The 20,264-nt window shown below is 46.6% G+C and overlaps 1 protein-coding gene across 1 annotated transcript in view; it reads left to right on the plus strand.

Annotated features, from left to right (window-relative positions):
- Window positions 1-176: 176 nt before the first annotated feature.
- LOC130127523 (glutamate receptor ionotropic, NMDA 2C-like) overlaps window positions 177-20,264 on the plus strand; it is a 69,463-nt gene continuing 49,375 nt past the window's right edge. The window contains exons 1-4 of the mRNA XM_056297189.1: window positions 177-518; window positions 2,455-2,553; window positions 19,094-19,159; window positions 19,659-19,847. Of these exons, the coding sequence (XP_056153164.1) occupies window positions 177-518; window positions 2,455-2,553; window positions 19,094-19,159; window positions 19,659-19,847 (696 nt within the window). The remainder of the gene's footprint in view (window positions 519-2,454; window positions 2,554-19,093; window positions 19,160-19,658; window positions 19,848-20,264) is intronic.

The following is a 20,264-nucleotide window of genomic DNA, read 5'->3' on the forward strand; positions in this document are numbered from 1 at the left end:
TGTATTTACGGATTATGAGGCATTATGTAAAAAATACCACAAAAGTAAACCAGATTTGCATGTTTGACTGTTGCTCTTTCCCCCTTACTTGCCCTCCCCTCCCCCTCCCCCCTTCTCTCTCTATCTATCTATCCATCCACCCCTCCTCCCACATTTCTAGGCAGCAGGGCGCTAGCATGGACATTCCCCGGCGATGGCGACCCCCCCTTCCTCAGCCTCCTCTCCTCCTCTTCCTCCTTTCCTCCTTCCCGCTCCTGCTGCAGGCCCGGCCGCTCGCCCTCCAACCGTCCGTCAACGTGGCGGTGGTGTTCAGCGGCTCCAGCTACCAGAGCGAGGTCAGGGGTCGCCTCAGCGCGGAGAACTTCGCCGACATGCCCGTGTCGGTCCACCCCGTCACGGTGCTGGTCAATGACACCAACCCCAGGGACATTCTCACGCGCCTCTGCGACACCATGGCAACCGAGAAGCTGCATGGTGTGGTGTTTGAGGATGATGTGGGCTCTGGTGCTGATGCTCAGGTAAAAATAAACAAATAAACAAACAGACAAACGATAAAACCAGGAACTAAAAATAGACGTTTTTCCTCTGATATTTCCAGACAAACACTTAGGATGCATTTGGTGTTCCTTTTATTTCATTTACTTTTTCTTAAAAGGAGCGACCGCAGCCACACCACGCATATCTAGTAGCTTTGGCTGATTTGTTTTTTACACGGAAGGAAAGTTGGTAGACAGAGAGGAGAGGAGAGCAGAGACAGAGATCCCAGTGTTGCGGGACAAACACAGGGCTCCAGAAATATTGGACTAACTAAACGAGCTAATGACGTTTACATTTACTCATTTTGCAGATGCCCCCCCACCCCACTCCACTTTTCTCCCCAATTGTATCCGGCCAATTACCCCACTCTTCCGAGCTGTCCCGGTCGCTGCTCCACCCCCTCTGCTAATCCAGGGAGGGCCTCAGACTACCACATGTCTCCTCCGATACATGTAGCTTCGCCAGCTGCTTCTTATCACCTGACAGCGAGGAGTTTCACCAGGGGGACGTAGCGTGTGGGAGGATCACACTATCCCCCCCCCTTCCCTGGCCGACCAGAGGAGGCGGTAGTGCAGTGACCAGGACACATACCCACATTTGGCTTCCCACCCACAGACATGGCCAATTGTGTTTGTAAGGACGTCCGACCGAGCCGGAGGTAACACAGGGATTCGAACTGGCGATCCCCGTGTTGGTAGGCAACAGAATAGACCGCCACGCCACCTGGATGCCCCATTTTACAGATGCTTTTATCCACAGTGACTTAACAGTGGGTTAGCATTCAGCAGAAGAATGTGAGTGTTACCAACCGGCATTGTAGAGCACTATATGGTCATCGCAGCATAGCTAAGAGTACATGTCAAATCCAGAGCCTTTGGTGTCAGTGCACCGTAGATCGTGTTAAGGCAGAGAACCAGAAAATCAAACGAAGAACAGATTAACGCTGCAGCAACACAGACAAATCGTGCCTTGAGAGGGGAAGAAATGTCAAATGCAAGAGGAAAAAGGCCCAATTAGTAGACATCAGCAGTAATGCAGTGATGGTGTTTTAGCATGTACGGGTACAATACTGACAGCCGGCGCCAATTCATATTCATAGTAAAGTCCCACCAGAGACCACTTTAAAGATTAAAAATGGGCCTTGAGGACGAAGGTTTTTTACGACTTTCCTGAAGTAAGTATGTGGATCAATATCAGTGACTCAATAATCGTGTCCAGATGAAGTGATTTAACCTTCTGTGATATCAGTGATGGAGTTCGATCCACCCTTCTGGGCTTTGGTTGAAGGGACAGATGAGATAGGGCTAACGGTCAAGCAGGAGAGTAAATTTTAATATGGATTTGCAGGTAAGTCGACAAATCTACACATGTTAAAGTTTCTAAAGATGACCCCATGGCTTTGCTTGGTGTCTCCTCGTAAAGTATTGGTTAGGACCTGCATGGTAAAGCAAGCTGGCAAATCAATAAAGGTCCAATTGTTCTCCTTCAGGTGGGCTGATGTAATATAGTCCAACACTTAATTTGGATTCTTCTTGGAGTTTTGGTTTTTGTTTTTTTGCATGGTTTGTTGATTAAAAACCCTAATGCGTGAAATGGGATCATCACCTAATTTAATTTGTTGAGCTATAAATTTCTTGGTATGCGGAAGTGATGATGAAAGCTATTAGCTCTGGTCCTGATTTGGCATACAAGGCTGCATCATCCAGCCATTATGAAAGACCCCACCTAATCTCTTGTACTTCACCCAGTCTTATTCTCATTTTGCAAATTGTGTGGGCAGAAATGGGCCGAAACCAAGTTTTTCCATGACCCATTCACCAGTTAGCTGACATTACACGATCTGTCTTGCATACTTTAGGCTGGTGCAGTATTTTCCACTTCCTTTAAACAATGCGGGAATCTCTGGTCTTTTCTCAGGTGGCAGAAGTGGCTCAGATTTTGGACTTCCTGTCTACTCAAACGGCTCTTCCCATTGTGGGCATCAGCGGAGGCTCAGCAGTGGTCATACCACACAAGGTACTGTCCAAACTATAAAACCCCAGCTGTGAGTCCTGCTTTCAACCCCTTCCAACCCTGATTATGACAGAGATCACGCAAGCTTTTCTGACAGTCATCATCATTTTACAGACACACCGGTGCTCAGCAGTGGACACACCGCATGAAGTACAAATAGACACAAATGTATTTTGAATTTCAACACCTGGTTTCATATCGTTGCAGTGAATTCACTCAGGCAAAAAGAGCAACAAAGAGCGTGTTCAGAGGTTCACGTGCATGATGGATGAAAGCACTTTTACAACCTTCTCCTCTAATCTTGCAGGACAGTGGTGCAGTGGTTAGCGCTGTCACCTCACAGCAAGAAGGCCCTGGGTTCGAACCCCGGGGTTGTCCAACCTTGGGGGATGGGGGGTTGTCCTTTGTGTGGAGTTTGCATGTTCTCCCCGTGTCTGCAGTGGGGTTTCTCCGGGTGCTCCGATTTCCCCCACCATCAAAAAAAGACATGCATGTCATGCATGTTAGGGTTAGTACTCCTGTTTGTGCCCTTGACTGAGGCATGGCAAGGGGAACTGGAGTTGGTCCCTGGGCGCTGCACGGAGGCTTCCCACTGCTCCTAGCTACACAGCTAGGATGGGCTAAATGCAGAGTGTAATTTCCCCACAGGGATCAATAAAGAATCTCAAATCGAATCTGAACCCCGACACCAAAAGCCCTGGGCCGCCACAGAGTCCTCTCTTAGTTATACCGCTTTTCTCAGCAGCACCTCCCTCCGCACAAAACCACTTAAGTAGGCCAGAGTTGTGATGCGTCCTTTGGAACGCTGCGTGGCACCTGCAAATATTTGAATGACGGGTACGCATCGGTGAAGGTCGATGACTGCCGCCATTGACCGTCGCCAACTTCTGTAATCCCCTGCTTGGAAAGTGAGCTTTCTGCTGAGGGAAACTTAGCGGAGGGGGGGAGAAGTGCTACAGGCAACCTTTGCCTCAATCAATCAGCGGTATACACTTGAGGGCGGTTTCCCAGCTACGAGTTAGCATGTGTCTCGCTGAAGGATGGAGATGGAGGGCGCTGAGCCGCTCAGTTGGTGTGAGACGAGGTGATTTTTGACATCGAATGAAACCTTCAGCTCAACTTTAACTCCACTTTTGAACTGTGTGGTGTTTCCTGCCTTCTCTCTCTCTCTCTTCCTCTCCATCTCCCCTTCTTCTCGCCTCCAACCCTTTCCGCGTGCCTCCTTCCTTACTTTACTCACTTTCACTGCCATCATCAACACCCCCTATTTATAGAGTGAGCTCTCTCCGCCTCTCCCGCTTTCTCTCTTTCACATGTACGTGCGTGCGTGCGTGTGTGTGCACACCCTCACGTGCACACACGTACACACATAAACTGCCAAATTGGTATATGCCCACACCAATTCATGCATGAGAATCCTCCACACGAGGAGTGTGGCTGGGTGACTGTAAGTTGGGGATCGAACCCTCAGGCTGGATTTGTAAATCATAGCACGTGTTTAACAGTTGCCTGCTAATCAGTGGTATCTGTGGGTGCCACATCAGCCAGACGGGTATTAAAGAGAGGGAGATTTAGCTGCAGGGTTGTGATTGATTTGCAGTATTGTGATGAGAGAAAAGAGAGAGAGAGAGAGAGAGAGAGAGAGAGAGACAGAGACAGAGACAGAGAGGGGGGGGGGGAGAAGAAGAAGAGGAAAAAAAGATTTTTAGATGAAGTTTGGTTGACAGCAGCCTGAAGGCAGTGTTAGACTGTTAACTTCTCAGTTGGATCTCCTTTATTACACTTTCCTTTAGGAGAGTAAACCAAGAGTACAATACCAAACATGCTGAACACCTTGTTGAACACCTAGTTTCTTAGTCAGGTAGACTGACCAGAGGAATGTGGCTGAAAACTTTTCACCATCTCCTCCATAATCACCCTTTCTCTTTGAAACATTTTAATTTGACTTTTAGGCCTGTTTTTTCTTTTTCTTTTTTGTGATGGAATCCATTAAGGTTGTGGCTGATAGGAAAGCGGCCCGTGCTCCTCTCTCTTAGGCCCGGTGTGCCCTCTCGCGGCGCTCCGGGATCCTATTAAACTGTTAATTAGACCCTTTAGGAGGGCCAACCTCCTTGCAGCACCTATCATTTAACCACCGAACTCCAACAGTTGACTCTCTCCCCTTTCCTGTCTGTTTTCAGTTGCTTCCCCCCCCTTCCTCGTCTTCCTCCTCCGCCACCTCCTCCCTTTGCGACCCTTTTCCTCCACTAACCTCTGCTGTACCTTTAAATGGAAAGGACGGGTGGGGGTGGGAGTTCATCCTTGCACCAGATGTGCTTTGAATACTCCACTCCCACATCATCACCTTGACAGGAAGTTAACGTTTCTATGAGTTATCCCAAAATAGCTGTAGAGTTTGTCAGTATTCGGCAATCTCCTGTTTGGGTTTTGTGAATCTGATCAGGGTCGCCTCAGTCTCCCTTGTTTAACCTCTCTGTATGGCAGAAGTAACAGACAATGAGCCATGCACATACAGACAGACAGATGTATACAGATGTTAGCTATTATTAGAGATGTGACTTGAACTTGACTCGGTCTCGGACAATGTGGATTGGACTCAGACTATTCTGGCGTAAGTTTTACAGAAGGTTTCCCCCCCCCCTTTTCCCAGAGGAGGCGCTAGTGCAGCGACCAGGACAAATATCCATATCTGGCTTCCCAACCGCAGACATGGCCAATTGTGTCTGTAGGGACGCCCGACCAAGCCGGAGGTAACACGGGGATTCGAACCGGTGATCCCCCGTGTTGGTAGGGAACGGAATAGACCGCTACGCTACCCGGACGCCTCAAATTCCACCCCCCTTTTTATTGAAATCCCCCCCCTTTTCTCCCCAATTGTATCCGGCCAAGTACACCACTCTCCTGAGCCATCCCGGTCGCTGCTCCACCCCCTCTGCCGATCCGGAGAGGGCTGCAGACTACCACATGCCTCCTCCCATACATGTGGAGTCGCCAGCCGCTTCTTTTCACCTGACATTGATGAGGAGTTTCACCAGGGGGACATAGCGCGTGGCGGGATCACGCCATTCCCCCCAGTCTCTCGCCCCCACTGAACAGGTGCCCCGACCGACCAGAGGAGGCGCTAGTGCAGCGACCAGGACACATACCCACATCCGGCTTCCCACTCGCAGACACGGCCATTTGTGTCTGTAGGGATGCCCGACCAAGCCGGCGGTAACACGGGGATTCGAACTGGCGATCCCCATGTCGGTAGGCAACGGAATAGACCGCTACGCTACCTGGACACCCTTAACAGAAGTTTTGTCCCCATTGGTGTTGAGTTGGACTCGCCACCTTAAAGTCTTGGACTTGACTCGCATGTCGGATGACTTCGACGTCGGACTTTACTTGGACACGACCTCCAAAGACTTGGTCTGGACTTGGGTGGTCTTGGCTACAAGGCTATCTGTCCGGCGGAACAGACATTTGTCTGACTCGTCCAAAGTACCGATTAACTCCATCCATCCATCCATTATCCGAACTGCTTATCCTGCTCTCGGGGTCGCGGGGATGCTGGAGCCTATCCCAGCAGTCATTGGGCGGCAGGCGGGGAGACACCCTGGACAGGCCGCCAGGCCATCACACAGCCCCCCCACCACACACACATACACGCCCCTAGGGGCAATTTAGTAAGGACGATTCACCTGACCTACGTGTCTTTGGACTGTGGGAGGAAACCGGAGCACCTGGAGGAAACCCACGCAGACACGGGGAGAACATGCAAACTCCACACAGAGGACGACCCGGGTTGGACTACCCTGGGGCTCGAACCCAGGACCTTCTTGCTGTGAGGCGACCGCGCTAACCACTGCACCACCCTGATTAACTCCATAGAGAAAGAAAGAAAAAAAAAAGGTAAAGCACTCTCCTCTTCGGGCCTCATTCAGCCCCCTTGCTTCTCATCTCTCTCTCTCTCGACATTTTTCTCTTCCGTCTTTTCATATGGACTCCTGCTTTTTATCTACAAGGGGGAAAAAGCTCGTCAGAGGTGTCTGACACAATGGGCCAGGTGGACTGGGCAGAGGAAGACATGTGTGCGCTCGTGTGTTTCTATTAGGAGATAAAAGCGCTCAGCTGTGCTTGATTATCAGTGGGCCGGTAATGCTGCTGATGGCTTTGATGGGGGGGTTAAAAAGGAAGCGCGTCTGCCCGGGCCACCTATTTATGGGGCCTGTCTCAGTGATCTGTCTGTGGCGAACAACGGAGTGAGACAAAGATGAAAAGACCGACGAGAGGAGAGGAAGTGGGTCTTTTGTCAGATGACACATATATCTCAAGCAAACGAGAATGGATCAATAGAAGGATGTTCAAGAGGACCAGTGGACATAAGAGAAAAAAGTTGGGAGATGTAAGGTTCTTTGTGGTTGTGTGTGTGTGTGTGTGTGTGTGTGTGTGTGTGTGTGTGTGTGTGTGTGTGTGTGTGTGTGTGTGTGTGCGTGTGTGTGTGCATTTGTATATTGTATATGTGCATGCTTATGTAAGCAGCAAACGTGTGTGTATGTGCACGTGCATGTGTATTCATGCAAGCTCGTGTAAGCAGCAAACGTGTGTGCATGTGTGTGCGCATGGCATATGGGTGTGTGTGTGTGTTTGTATGTATGTGTGCATGCTCATGTCAGCAGCAAACGTGTTTGTGTGTGTGTGTGTGTCTGTGACTCATCGCTGTGTGCCGGGTGCTCATTGGAGGGTGCCGCATCCAGATGTCGAGTCATGGGACTGGTTGAGAGGGAGACGGCAGGAACTAACAGGAGAGACAACGAGGGAGGCAGAGAGAGAGACAGAGAGAGAGAAGAGGGGAGGCTTCCCCATGAGGATCAAGTAAAGAATAACAGGACAGAAAGAAAGCATGAAAAAGAGAGAGAGGGGGGACAGGGAAATGGGATGCAGGGAGTAGAAGGAGACAACTACCTCACCTACACACAGCAAATGAAACAACCTCAATAACAAAACAGTGAAAGTTTTTGTGTAAAGTTGCACTGCAGGGTATCAGCGTGATGATGATGAGAGGAGGATGCTGATGCTGGTGATGAAATACTGTTTTCAGCTTGTCAAGAGCTCATAGAAAAGGCATAGTTGTTTGCACGAAAGCGATAGAATTAAATGTATTGCTTGTTATTACCTATCAGTGGATGACACTGCGCCCCAGGCACCGACTGTGAGTATATAATTTCACGTCTTTAAAGAGCGGATAGGAACAATTTAAGACATCTTGCATTCAACAATTTTCTCTTATTTTGGATTAGTTCATTGTTAAGACCTGTCATATGCAAAACTCCTCTATCAAATCTTTCCAAGAGGGAAAGTCCACGATTAAATTACCCAAATGGGAATATGGAGGCCGTAAGAAATACATTTAGGCTTAAATGAATATAAATATGACAGGCCTAGATGGGTTCCGCCATTTTTTCTCCCCAATTGTATCCGGCCAATTACCCCACTCTTCCGAGCTGTCCCGGTCGCTGCTCCACCCCTTCTGCCGATCCGGGGAGGGCTGCAGACTACCACATGCCTCCTCTGATACATGTGGAGTCGCCAGCTGCTTCTTTTCACCTGACAGTGGGGAGTTTCACCAGGGGGACGTAGCGCGTGGGAGGATCACGCTATTCCTCCCCCAGTTCCCGCTCGCTCCGAACAGGCACCCTGACCAACCAGAGGAGGTGCTAGTGCAGCGACCAGGACACATATCCACATCCCACCCGCAGACACGGCCAATTTTGTCTGTTGGGGCGCCCAACCAAGCCGGAGGTAACACGGGGATTCGAACCGTTGACCCCCGTGTTGGTAGGCAACGGAATAGACCGCCGCGCCACCCGGATGCCCCAAATTTGAAGTTTTTGAGGCGATAACTATGCAAACTGAGCTATCACTCGCATGTGTGTTCAATTTACAAACAAGCGGCATTTGAGAGTAAGGTACAAATGTGGGTGGTGAAGGTTTCGATCTGCCTCACGTGCTTCTCGCAAGAATAAACTTAAAGGAAATAAGAGAGAAACGTAAGAGAACAATCTAGCATGAGGCCTATTGTGAAACAACTGTTTCTGTCTGATTCAAAGACGAGATGTGTTGTTTTATTTGTTTGTATAGGATAACAGTTGTTTCAATGAATTAATAAGCAATAACAGCGCTTATGGGAAACAATTAGCAACATTCATATTACAATCTGCAAATGCATTGCCTACTTAGGTGTCTATTCTTCTGTTCTTGACGCAAAGAGAACAAAACATGCCTCAGTACGTCGTAGTCAAGCAAATGACATCACTCAAAAGAAGATATCAGTAATCAGTAAGAGAGTAGATTTGATTTGATATCGGATACTCTGGTGTTAGATGTTAGCTCTGCTGTTGAATGAGTATGATGCAATGAGCCAGACTCCTCTCTCTTGCTTTCTCTCTCTCTCTTTCTCTCTCACCATGGATCACACTGTGGTTTATAATTGGGTTTGGTTCAATGGACAGAATGACCCGCTTTCTCTGTCTCTCTCTGTCCTCCCCTCTCTCTCTCTCTCTCTCTCTCTCTCTCTCTCTCTCTCTCTCTCTCTCTCTCTCTCTCTCTCTCTCTCTCTCTCTCTCTCTCTCTCTCTCTCTCTCTCTCTCTCTCTCTCTATATGTTTCTCCCACCTCTTGCTCTCTCTTTTCTCAACATCATGGTCCAGAAACTTAACTCAGACTCCCATAACCAGGTCACCAGAAGCCCAGTACCGCTACTCGGTTTTCCCATTGGAATGTTTTTTTTTCCGGTGTGGGAATTATCCCTGCCAGAAAGCATGGTAATAACTACAAGCCCCTCCAGACCTTCACAGTGTGACCCATTTCAATAAAGTAGCTGGTCAGACGACCAGCGGAGTGGCATCGGGACGAGAGTCCAAATTCAAGGAAATTGTGTTCTATGCTTGTTTAATTCTTTTTTAGTGCGTGGCACTCCTGAATTAATAGTTGGCTTAACTATCTGCTATCCTGGAGGCATGTAGACAGGGAAGTTTACCCCGTTCATTAAACATTTGAAGAATTGCATTTAACCCGCCTCCGTAGGATTGCAGACAGCCACACCACGTTGTCTTGATAGGGTTCAAATGCATGCTCCTCAAATTTATGTTCATCTGATTTATAGATGTTTGTGTATATTTTAATTAGCTATTACATGTTAGGTATTTTGGGCAGCACAGTGGCTCAGTGGTTAGCGCAGCCACCTCACAGCGAGAAGGTCCTGGGTTCGAGCCCCGGGGTTGTCCAACCTTGGGAGTCGTCCCGGGGTCATCCTCTGTGTGGAGTTTTCCTCCGGGTGTTTCGGTTTCCTCCCACAGTCCAAAGACATGCAGGTCAGGTGAATCGGCCATACTAAATTGTCCCTAGGTGTGAATGTGTGTGTGTGTGTGTGTGTTGGCCCTGTGATGGTCTGGCGGCCTGTCCAGGGTGTCTCCCCACCTGCTGCCCAGTGACTGCCAGGATAGGCTCCAGCATCCCCGTGACCCTGAGAGCAGGAAAAGCGGTTTGGATAATGAATGAATGGCTGTTCAGTGTTCTTCTGAATCTCTCAGAAGCATAAAGTAGCTTATAATGAATGCAACTATAGAATTAGTATCGATTCCTAAATCACCAAAACTTCGACAAAGCAAAGATGAAGAGTCTAAAGGCAAGGCACGTTTCTTTGTATAGCACATCTCATGCAACAAAGGCTATTCAAAGCATTAAAAGACATGAAATAAGAAATACAGAATATGATAAAAAAAGACATTTTAAAAAAGAAATTGCGCTCTCTGTTTACCTGTGACCATGGCACAGTCATACGAGAGCAAACTGGCAGAAAAGAAATATAATAGAAGCTGAGGAGTAAGAAGGAGCGGTCTTCTGTTTATGTGCAAAGTCAAAAAGTCGTTTCAGATTTGTCTGAGACTCCCGCCGTATGGGACCAGTAGGGAGTCATCATGTAATACAGATTAGATGCCCCTCTCTCCCTCTCCCTCTCTGACCTCTGAGAGAGGTCATAAATTGAAACAGCTGGTTCAGGATGTTCCTAGCGGCAGACGTGTGCATGTACACAGCGCCGTCACGGCATTATCTACACCCATCTGCATGACGAAATGCTATGGTTGAGAACTAATGCTGCAGGTATCACATGTATGCATCTTGCAGGTTGGAGAGGGCTGCATATTCGGTCAGGTGACATACATGATGTGATGTGTGTCACGCCCCGTCTCCCTATGTGGGCGTGCATATGTGCCTGTTTTGTGCACACGTCAGTGTGAGTGAATAATCAGGTGAAAGCCTGCACAGGTCTGTCCTGGCTATGGTTTGATCCCTCCCCATAGAAGAGGGGGGAGGAGGTAGGAGAGGAACGAGTGTGGGCAACCATGTCTTCCACCGTCTTCCTTGTCACATTACCATATACCCCTCCACTAATTATGTCTGGATGTGACAGCCGCATCACAAAGGTTGTGGGAATGAGACTGGAGAGTATGGACAGAGGGAAGAGAGAGAGAAAGCGAGAGAGAGAGAGTTGATTTGTAGGCCCCTGGATTATTTTACCTTTATACAGGGTGGGGTCTGCCAATAAAGCACAATTGGCAATTCTTCCAGTGAAGCTGGTATGGTCTGTAAACACACACACACACACACAGAATTATTTCATGTCAAGTGGTTTTGTGTAGCGCATCGGTGTGGTGGAGTCTGAGACAAGGCTCCAGCTTCAGACTGATGAGATGAAATCCGCTATGGCAAAGTCAGCCAGACAGAGAAAGTGCAGGTTTGATCCGGGCCTGTGGTATTCCTCTGCGACGCAGGTCTCTGGGGTTTTGACAAGCCTCTGAGCTGTGAGAGAAAGAGAAAGAGAGAGAGAGAGAGCAAGAGGAGAGAAGAAGTGGGGATCACAGTCATTCGAACAGACTGGGAGGATCTGAGATCTGGTTCCACCCCATCCGTCACTCCATTTTACTAGTAATGTAAAAACGAGTGACTCATCTACTCTCTTTCTCTCTCTCTCATCCTCATTCTCACACCCTCAATTCGATGTATCGAGGAAGATTCCTCCATTTTGGCACATTTCTTGTTTTACTGTTTCCCCTCAGTGTTTCATACTCTGTTTGGCCTATATCATGCCCATCTTTTCTTTTTTTTAAAATTCTCCATTGCTTTACTTCATTTCATCACTCAGCCGCTCCCTGTAGCCTACTTTGACGGCTCCAGAATGTTACTTGGAGGACACAGGTTCTGTATGCCCCAATAATTCCTCTCCATGTGTCCATACAGACACACACACACACACACACACACACACACACACATGCGCATGCATGTACACACACATGCATATTGTAAAATTAATTTCGAAACTTAACTAGCTTTGGCTTCATCCGTGTTTATCCAAAATGTTGAGAGAGGAGGCTGACAGAAAGGGAGCAGTCGGGTGTCGTGTTTAGAGTGGATCACCAGAGACACAGGCACCAGGGTGGATATGGAGAATGAGCGCTGCGCCGTCATGAAATTTGAGCATCTATGAAGGTGTAGATTAATATTCATTGGGGCAGCTCCCAGCGACAGGTCCCTCTGCGTCTGCATCTTCACTGCTACAGGGGACGAGGGCTTCTCTGACAGCTGCTTTTCAATCACTCTTACTCGACATCTGGTTTCAGTGTTTTAGAGATCATAAAAACCTCTGATGTCAAATCTGCTGTCAGCCTGTGTTAAAAAACTACTTGTGTGGGCGTTCTGTTATTGAGGGCACTTATTAACTCTTTATTACCTTTTATAAGTAATTATAATTACACATTTGAGGGAGGGGGATGACGTTGCTCAAGCAGAGTTCATTCTCCACTTGGTTCTTGCTTTTTTTTTCTAATCTCACTTCAGCTCACTTCAATAGGATGGACTGACGATCTTCTCGGGCTACATCCCTGGATACTGGACATAAATGAGAGATTATCCACACATTTGACCTGTCTCGTCAGAGCAAATTTTCCAGAAAAAAAAAAAGAATATTTTTTTTGAGAAAAAACCCCCAGTGGATGACGGTAAAAGGAAATTTGGTTGCAAAAACAGAGAGACAAAGTTACACAGGGAAACAAAAATATGACGGTGGCAAACCCCCCCCTCCCCAAAAAAAACCCCAATACTGTAAAGTAGACAACATCACATAAAACCTCATCTGTAGTAATTAAGGCCTTATTTAAAAAGATAATTTATTAACTGTGTTCATAGAGCCAGACTGAACTCCGCATATAGGTACACTCCCTGAGGAGTAATAATATTGATAGAGGTAATGGTAGAGGTAGATAGATTAGATTAGATTGTTTAATTAGCCACACGACCAAGGCCAGTGTAATTTGTTTTTGGTACACAAACTCTGCAGCACAATAAATACATCATACATGGACAACAACAGACACCCGACATATTATCACGAACAATACAGTTAAACAATAACAGAAATAAACCTACCATGCATAACAATTAGGCAAATGGTGGTATTTATGCCAATGGTGTGTGAGGAGGGGACTATAGGGAGGAATTCAGAGTCCTGATGGCTAGGGGAAAACTGTTTGTGAAGCGTTTAGTCTTAGTGGACAGTGACCTGTAGCGTCTCCCTTAGGGAAGGAGCTGGAAGAGGTGATGAGCAAGATGTGAGGGGTCGAAGATGATCTTCTTTGCTCGCTTTACAGTCCGGTTAGTATTGTAGCGAATCCCCGGGGGGGGGGGGGCAACCGCAGGAACTGCCACAGCCGGGACGCGAACCCGTATCTCCCGCACCGTGGGAGACCTCACTAACCGCTCGACTAAAGGGTCCGACCCATTAGCCCAGTGCTAACGTGTCTACTTATCCATGTACGTTACAGTATGTAGAGATTGAACCGAGGGGAGTGAGTTGCCTATGATTTTGGATGCCTTGTTGACAATCCGCTGTGTTTTTTTTCCATGTTTGACTGTCCGTGCCGCCGTACCATACTGTAATAGAAAATGTTATGATGGATTTGATAATGGCTGAGTAAAACAGAACGAGCAGTTGATGTTTGATCCGGTATTTTTTAAGCTGCCTAAGAAAGTAAAGTCATTGTTGAGCTTTTGCAATGATGTGTTCTGTGTTAATTTTCCACTTCAGGTTATTGCTGATGTATGTTCCAAGGAATTTAAAAGAGTCAGTGATGGTGATGGGGTCTCCGTTCATTTGTATGGGTGTTTTAGGATTCAGCATGCATCAGAAGTCAATAATGAGTTCTTGGGTTTTGGCTGTATTAAGCAGAAGGTTGTTGTTTGCACACCAAGTGACAGCTTGGTCTACTGCAGTGTGGTACTGGGTTTCATCATTGTTGGAGATGAGGCCTACAATTGTTGAGTTGTCTGCATATTTTATTATTTTCACAGAGCTATCTGTGGATGTAAAATGGGTGGTGTAAAGTGAGAAGAGCCAGGGGGAGAGAACACAGTCCTGAGAAGCACCTGTACTGAGGGTAAGAGGGTGTGAGGTTAGGTTATTAAACTTCACCCTCTGTGGCCTGTTCCACAAGAAGCTCCAAATCCAGTGGCATATGGCTGGGTCAATGTTCATATCCAAGAGTATGGTAAAGAGTTTGAGTGGGTTGATGGAGTTGAAGGCGGAACTAATGTCTATGAACAGGATGCGTGCTTAGGTGTTTGCTGATTCCAGGTGTTGCAGGCATGGTGCAGGGCTATGCTAACTGCATCCTCAACAGACCGGTTGGCTTGATAGGCAAATTGATATGGGTCCATCATTGGGGAGATGCAAGATTTCAAGAGTGACAGAATGATGCGTTCAAATGCTTTCATGGCCACAGATGTTAGGGCAACTGGTCTGAAGTCATTGAGGCAGGTGATCTTTGATGGTAGAGAGTTTGAAGCACTGTGAGACTGTACATTGGCTTAGAGAGGTGTTAAATATGGTGGAAGATATTGGGGCCAATTGTGCTGCACAGTGGCTCAACAAAGCAGGACTGATGCCGTCTGGCCCCGCTGCTTTCTTACTGTTCAGCTTCTTGAATGTTGCTCTCACCGCATCCTCCTGGATGCAGAAGGGTGGCATTGGAGTGGGAGTAGGGGGGACGGCTGGTGGAAAAGGTTTTTCAAACCTTGCATAAAACTTATTTAATTTATCTGGGAGGTTATGGTCATTATCTGGAGGGGAATAGGGGCGTTTTTTGTAATCTGTCATTTCCTTGAGATTTTTCCACATTGATCTGGAGTTACTGGAAGAGAATTGTTGTTTGAGTTTTGTTGAATAGCCGGACTTTGCTTTTCTTATTGCAGCACGCAACTTACACTTGGCTGCTCTGTACTGATCCCTGTTTCCGTTTTTGTATGCCCAGTTCTTTTCTTTGTGTAGGAGGTGTAATTCTTTGGAGAACCAGGGTTTTTTTTAATTTCCATACGATGTCACTGTTTTGGTAGGGATGCACATTTCCTCGCAGAACTTGATGTATGCTGTCACTGTGTCAGTGAGTTCATCGAGGGAGTCGCAAGCTGCACTAAATACACTGCTCAAAAAAATAAAGGGAACACCTAAAAACACAATATAGACCTCGATGAATGAAATATTTCAGCTGAAAATCTTTATTTATTAGACAGAGGAATGTGTTTAGAGCAAAATAACCTAAGAATGATCAATGAAAATCAAAATCATTAGCCCATTAAGGTCTGGATTCAGAATCATACTCAAAATCAAAGTGGAAAATGAGAACATAGGCTGATCCAACTTCTGTGGAAATTCTTCAAGACGATTCAAAATGAGGCTCAGTAGTGTGTGTGGCCTCCACGTGCCTGTATGCACTCCCTACAACGTCTGGGCATGCTCCTGATGAGACGACGGATGGTCTCCTGAGGGATCTCCTCCCAGACCTGGATCAGGGCATCGGTCAACTCCTGGACAGTCTGTGGTGCGACATCGCGTTGGCGGATGGTATGAGACATGATGTCCCAGAGGTGATCGATTGGATTCAGGTCTGGGGAACGTGCAGGCCAGTCCATAGCATCAATGCCCTCGACATACAGGAACTGCTGACACACTCTGGCCACATGAGGACGAGCATTGTCATGCATGAGCAGGAACCCAGGGCCCACTGCACCAGCATATGGTCTGACAATGGGTCTGAGGATCTCATCCCGGTACCTAATGGCAGTCATGGGACCTCTGGCTAGCACGTAGAGGTCTGTGCGGCCCTCCAAGGATATGCCTCCCCAGACCATCACTGACCCACCGCCAAACCGGTCATGCTGGAGGATGTTGCAGGCAGCAGAACGTTCTCCACAGCGTCTCCAGACTCTCTCACGTCTGTCACATGTGTTCAGTGTGAACCTGCTCTCATCTGTGAAGAGCACATGGCGCCAATGGCGAATCTGCCAACCAAGATGTTCTCTGGCAAAGGTCAATCGGGCTGCACGATGTTGGGCTGTGAGCACAGGCCCCAATTGTGGATGTCGGGCCCTCATACCATCCTCATGCATTCGGTTTCTCACTGTTTGAGCAGAAACCTGCACATTAGTGGCCTGTTGAAGGTCGTTTTGTAGGGCTCCGGCAGTGCTCCTCCTGTTCCTCCTTGCACAAAGGACCAGATAGTGGTCCTGCTGTGGGTTTGTTGTCCTCCTGCGGCCCCCTCCACGTCTCCTGGTGTACTGGCCTGTCTCCTGGTACCGCCTCCATGCTCTGGACACTGTGCTGGGAGACACATCAAATCTTCTTGCCACAGCACGCATTGATGTGCCATCCTGGATGAGCTGCACTACCTGAGCAACTTCTGTAGGTTGCAGATACTGCCTCATGCCACCTCTAGTGGTGAGGGCACTAGCAAAATGAAAAACTAACCAAAGATCGGCCAGAAAAGATGAGGACAGGCAAATGGTCTGTGGCCACCACCTGCAAATCCATTCCTTTTATAGGGGTTGTCTTGCAAATTGTCTAATTTCCACCTGGTGGAAATTAGACAATTTACCAACAGGTGAAATTGATTCACAAATCAGTGTTGCTTCGTAACTGGACAGGTTGATATCTCAAAAGTGTGATTGACTTGGAGCTACATTGCATTGCTTATGTGTTCCCTTTATTTTTTTGAGCAGTGTATATTGACCTTTCACAAAGTACCGCCCCAGAACGGTGCCTGTCCAATCCTACCTTAGCAACGGTCCGTCAAGCTTTCAAACACAACAAAATGCTGAAACGGTGTGCCTATGGGATCTGCAAATCGGATACTAGATATCTGAAAAGTTTGGAGGGGGTGTAATTTTCTTTCCCTTCCCGAAACCCAGAACGCAAGAAGCGCAATGTCGGCAATAGATTTCGCAGTATAGCAGACTCCATGGCCAGCTTAATCCATCCAAAATCAACAAAAATACCTGTCTGCTCCAGGCTAAGCTTGCTACTAGCTATTATTGATAGCTAATACAGCTAACGTATTATTACTGTTACTTTTACCCACACAATGCGCTGATTTCTTCCTTCATGTTTTGGTGTTTTCCGGCTACTTCCTGGATAGTTCTGAAATGCTTGACGGGCATAGCAACAGTAACTAAGGGGGCGGGACTTTGCGAAAGGTCAATTAGTGCATTCAAAGCACCCTCGAAGCATTTCAATGGCATCCATGGACCAGGACCTGACAAATTTGGATGTTTTCTTGATGGATTTAAACTTCTGTCTGTATTTTGGGATGAGGAGTAACACAGTGTGGTTGGACTTCCCCAGTGGAGTCCTCGAAAATGCACGGTAAGCATTCGAAATTGAGATGTAGCAGTGATCCAATGTTTTGTTTTCTCTGCTATGGCAGGTGACTTGTTGCTCATAGTTCGGTAGTTCGAGGGACAGATTCGTATGGTTGAAATCACCTAACACGATGACAGACGTGTCAGGGTGGGAGTTTTCAACAGAGGAAATGTGTTGCGAGAGTTCGCTAATGGCTGTGTTAGCATTAGCTCGTGGTGGAATGTAAACGGCAACTAATACAAGTGAAGCGAATTCTCTGGGAAGGTAATATGGTCTGCATTTCAAACTGATGAATTCGAGATCATAAGAGCAGTAGCGACAAAGGATTGTTGTGTTGTTACACCGGCGCTGATTGACCATGAGACAAATACCCCCACCTTTTTGATTTGGGAGATAGTTTGACTGACCTGTCGGCTCTGAAGACAGTGAAGCCTGGGATGGTTACCGCTTGATCACGGACAGTGGTGGATCTAGAGATTTTTTCCTGGGGTGGCAAAGGGGTGGCAAGACTGTGTCCCAGAGGTGGCAGCTGCCACCCCTTGCCACCCTGTAGATCCGCCCCTGATCACGGACAGTTGATCCAGCCATGTCTCGGTAAAGCAGAAGGCTGAGTAGCCTCTGTCGGTTTGTGTTAATGACAAAAGTTAATCTATTTTATTTTTCAGGGATCGCACGTTGGATAAGATCAGTGCTGGTAGTGAGGGCCAATAGGGCCGTCTCCCGAACCTGGAGAGCACCCCTGTTCTCCGTCTCCCTGTGCTAGGTGTATTTCCCCAGGGTGGCGATCCAGTGTTGTTTACAACCTGTATATCCTCTGGAATGTTGGCAGATAGTCCCAAATTGCCAAATTTAGTCCTCTTGATGTACAGCAACTCCTCACTGTTGTATTTCCACTGACATGATGCTTCTCTGAGATAAACCATAGACAAAAGTGCAAGACAGCAGCAGAGCAGGAACTAGGGCAAGCCTCACGGCGGCCATCTTGGATTTTACAGAGGTAATGGTAGAGGTAGATAGAGGTAATGTTAGAGGTAATGTTAGAGGTAGATGGAGGTAATGTTAGAGGTAGCTTGAGATAATGTTAGAAGTAGATGGAGGTAATTTTAGAGGTAGATAGAGGCAATCTTAGAGGTAATGGTAGCGGTAGAAAGAGGTAATGTTAGAGGTATATATATATGTTATGGTAGAGGTAGATAGAGGTAATGGTGAAATGAGGAGCGGCTAACAAGTGATGTGAGCTATGGTATATTCTGGTACGTCTTGCTTGTATTCATCTGAATTTATTTTAGCTGATGCGCTTCTAGAGGAAACATATCCAATGGCCAACCCACCAGATTCCTCCTTAATATCCTGCAGACCTAGGAAAAAGTTCAGATAGTTATTTATTATAGGTGAAGATAATGTTTCTTGGCCCTTGAGTCAGTTGAACCCATTGGAAACTTATGGTGAAATTTCCACAATGCATGTTTGTGGATTTGTGAAAAGAAGACTGTTTTCTTTCTGGATTTCATGAAAGTGATCTTTCTCAACATGCACAATAACATGGGTAACAGTATAGCATATTGAGCTCAGAGACTGCTGTGCAACAGGGGGGGTTGGTTTCTTCCAGCATGCTTAAAATCCCGTTTAGCGAGACCCCCGATTATGTTCTGACAACATGGCAATGTTTTGTAGTGACCATGTTTTTTAACGTCCCTGTGGATGGAGACAAGTAAAAACAACTCCAACAATCAATAAAGGTGTCACATTAGCCTTATTGAAGGTATAAGGTTTTCATGTGACAGCAGTCTCACTTTCCTCCTTTTCACAGGATGAAGGCTCCACCTTCCTGCAGATGGGAGTTTCCCTTGAGCAGCAAACACTCTGCATGTTTAAGGTATGACTATAAATCTTCATGATTATTGATACAATCTGGTTAATTTTTTTTCTGCCCCAAATGAATCTACACAGCATGGTATACCATATTGTTGGGGTGGAGCACCATATTGTTGAAGTTTCCACTTTGCATAATATGATGAGTGTGAGCAAGTTAAGACAATCACACTGAAAGGGGTTCAGCCCTGTGTTCCCTCAGCCTTGTGGGGTAGCTATCGAATAGGTTAGATATTGGTTAAGGTAAGCGTTGGGTTAAGTAGAGGTTGAGGTTAAGCCAATCTAAGGAAGTTTAGGTTAAGATTACGGTAAATTCAATGAAATAGGGTTGAGGGAACATAGACATGCTCCCCAGGAAAGTATTTGGAAGTCAGGTTTGTGAATCACGACTTTCCTGGCATCTTATTTTAATTGTTCAGATCTCATCATCATCGCATTTGATTGAATTACAGACACTCAAACTGTTTACTTTATGTCTGACATTAATCTGTCCCTTATTTCAGCTCATGGAAGAGTATGACTGGGGCGATTTTGTGGTGATCACCAGCTTTTTGCCGGGATATGACACCTTTGTGGATATAGTCCACTCCTACACTGATACTTCCTACTTCCTGTGGAACCTACAGGACGTCCTGTCTCTAGAGATGTCCGTCGGGGCTAACGATGCGAGGACAAAACGCATGCTGCAACAGGTAGGACAAAATACATATATTAACAGTATATATATGCTATAGCTGGACTTTAACGCAAACAAGAAATCTGTGGATTCCAAAGTTTTGGAATATTATATAGAGACAAAAAATATTTGTGTCGTGTTCTCTCAAGGACTGAAAACACTTAATTACATACGTATATGAAAAAACGAAGAAGAATAAAATAACAAGGAAACAAAACAAAACCCAATAAAGTAAATTCAAGAAAAAGAATATTACAAACATCACATGCTTTTAATATAATATTACAAACATCAATCCTATGTTTCTCAGTTCCAGTCATCCTTATCGGTTACTATTTGTTGTCCTTATTTCTTCATTCCTCTGTTCCCTCCTGATCTTATTTTAATTTGCAGGGGGTCTAAATTTCAACAATCTCTGGCTTTGTTGGTCAGT

Source organism: Lampris incognitus, chromosome 17, assembly GCF_029633865.1.
Source record: "Lampris incognitus isolate fLamInc1 chromosome 17, fLamInc1.hap2, whole genome shotgun sequence".
Classification (NCBI taxonomy): domain Eukaryota; kingdom Metazoa; phylum Chordata; class Actinopteri; order Lampriformes; family Lampridae; genus Lampris; species Lampris incognitus.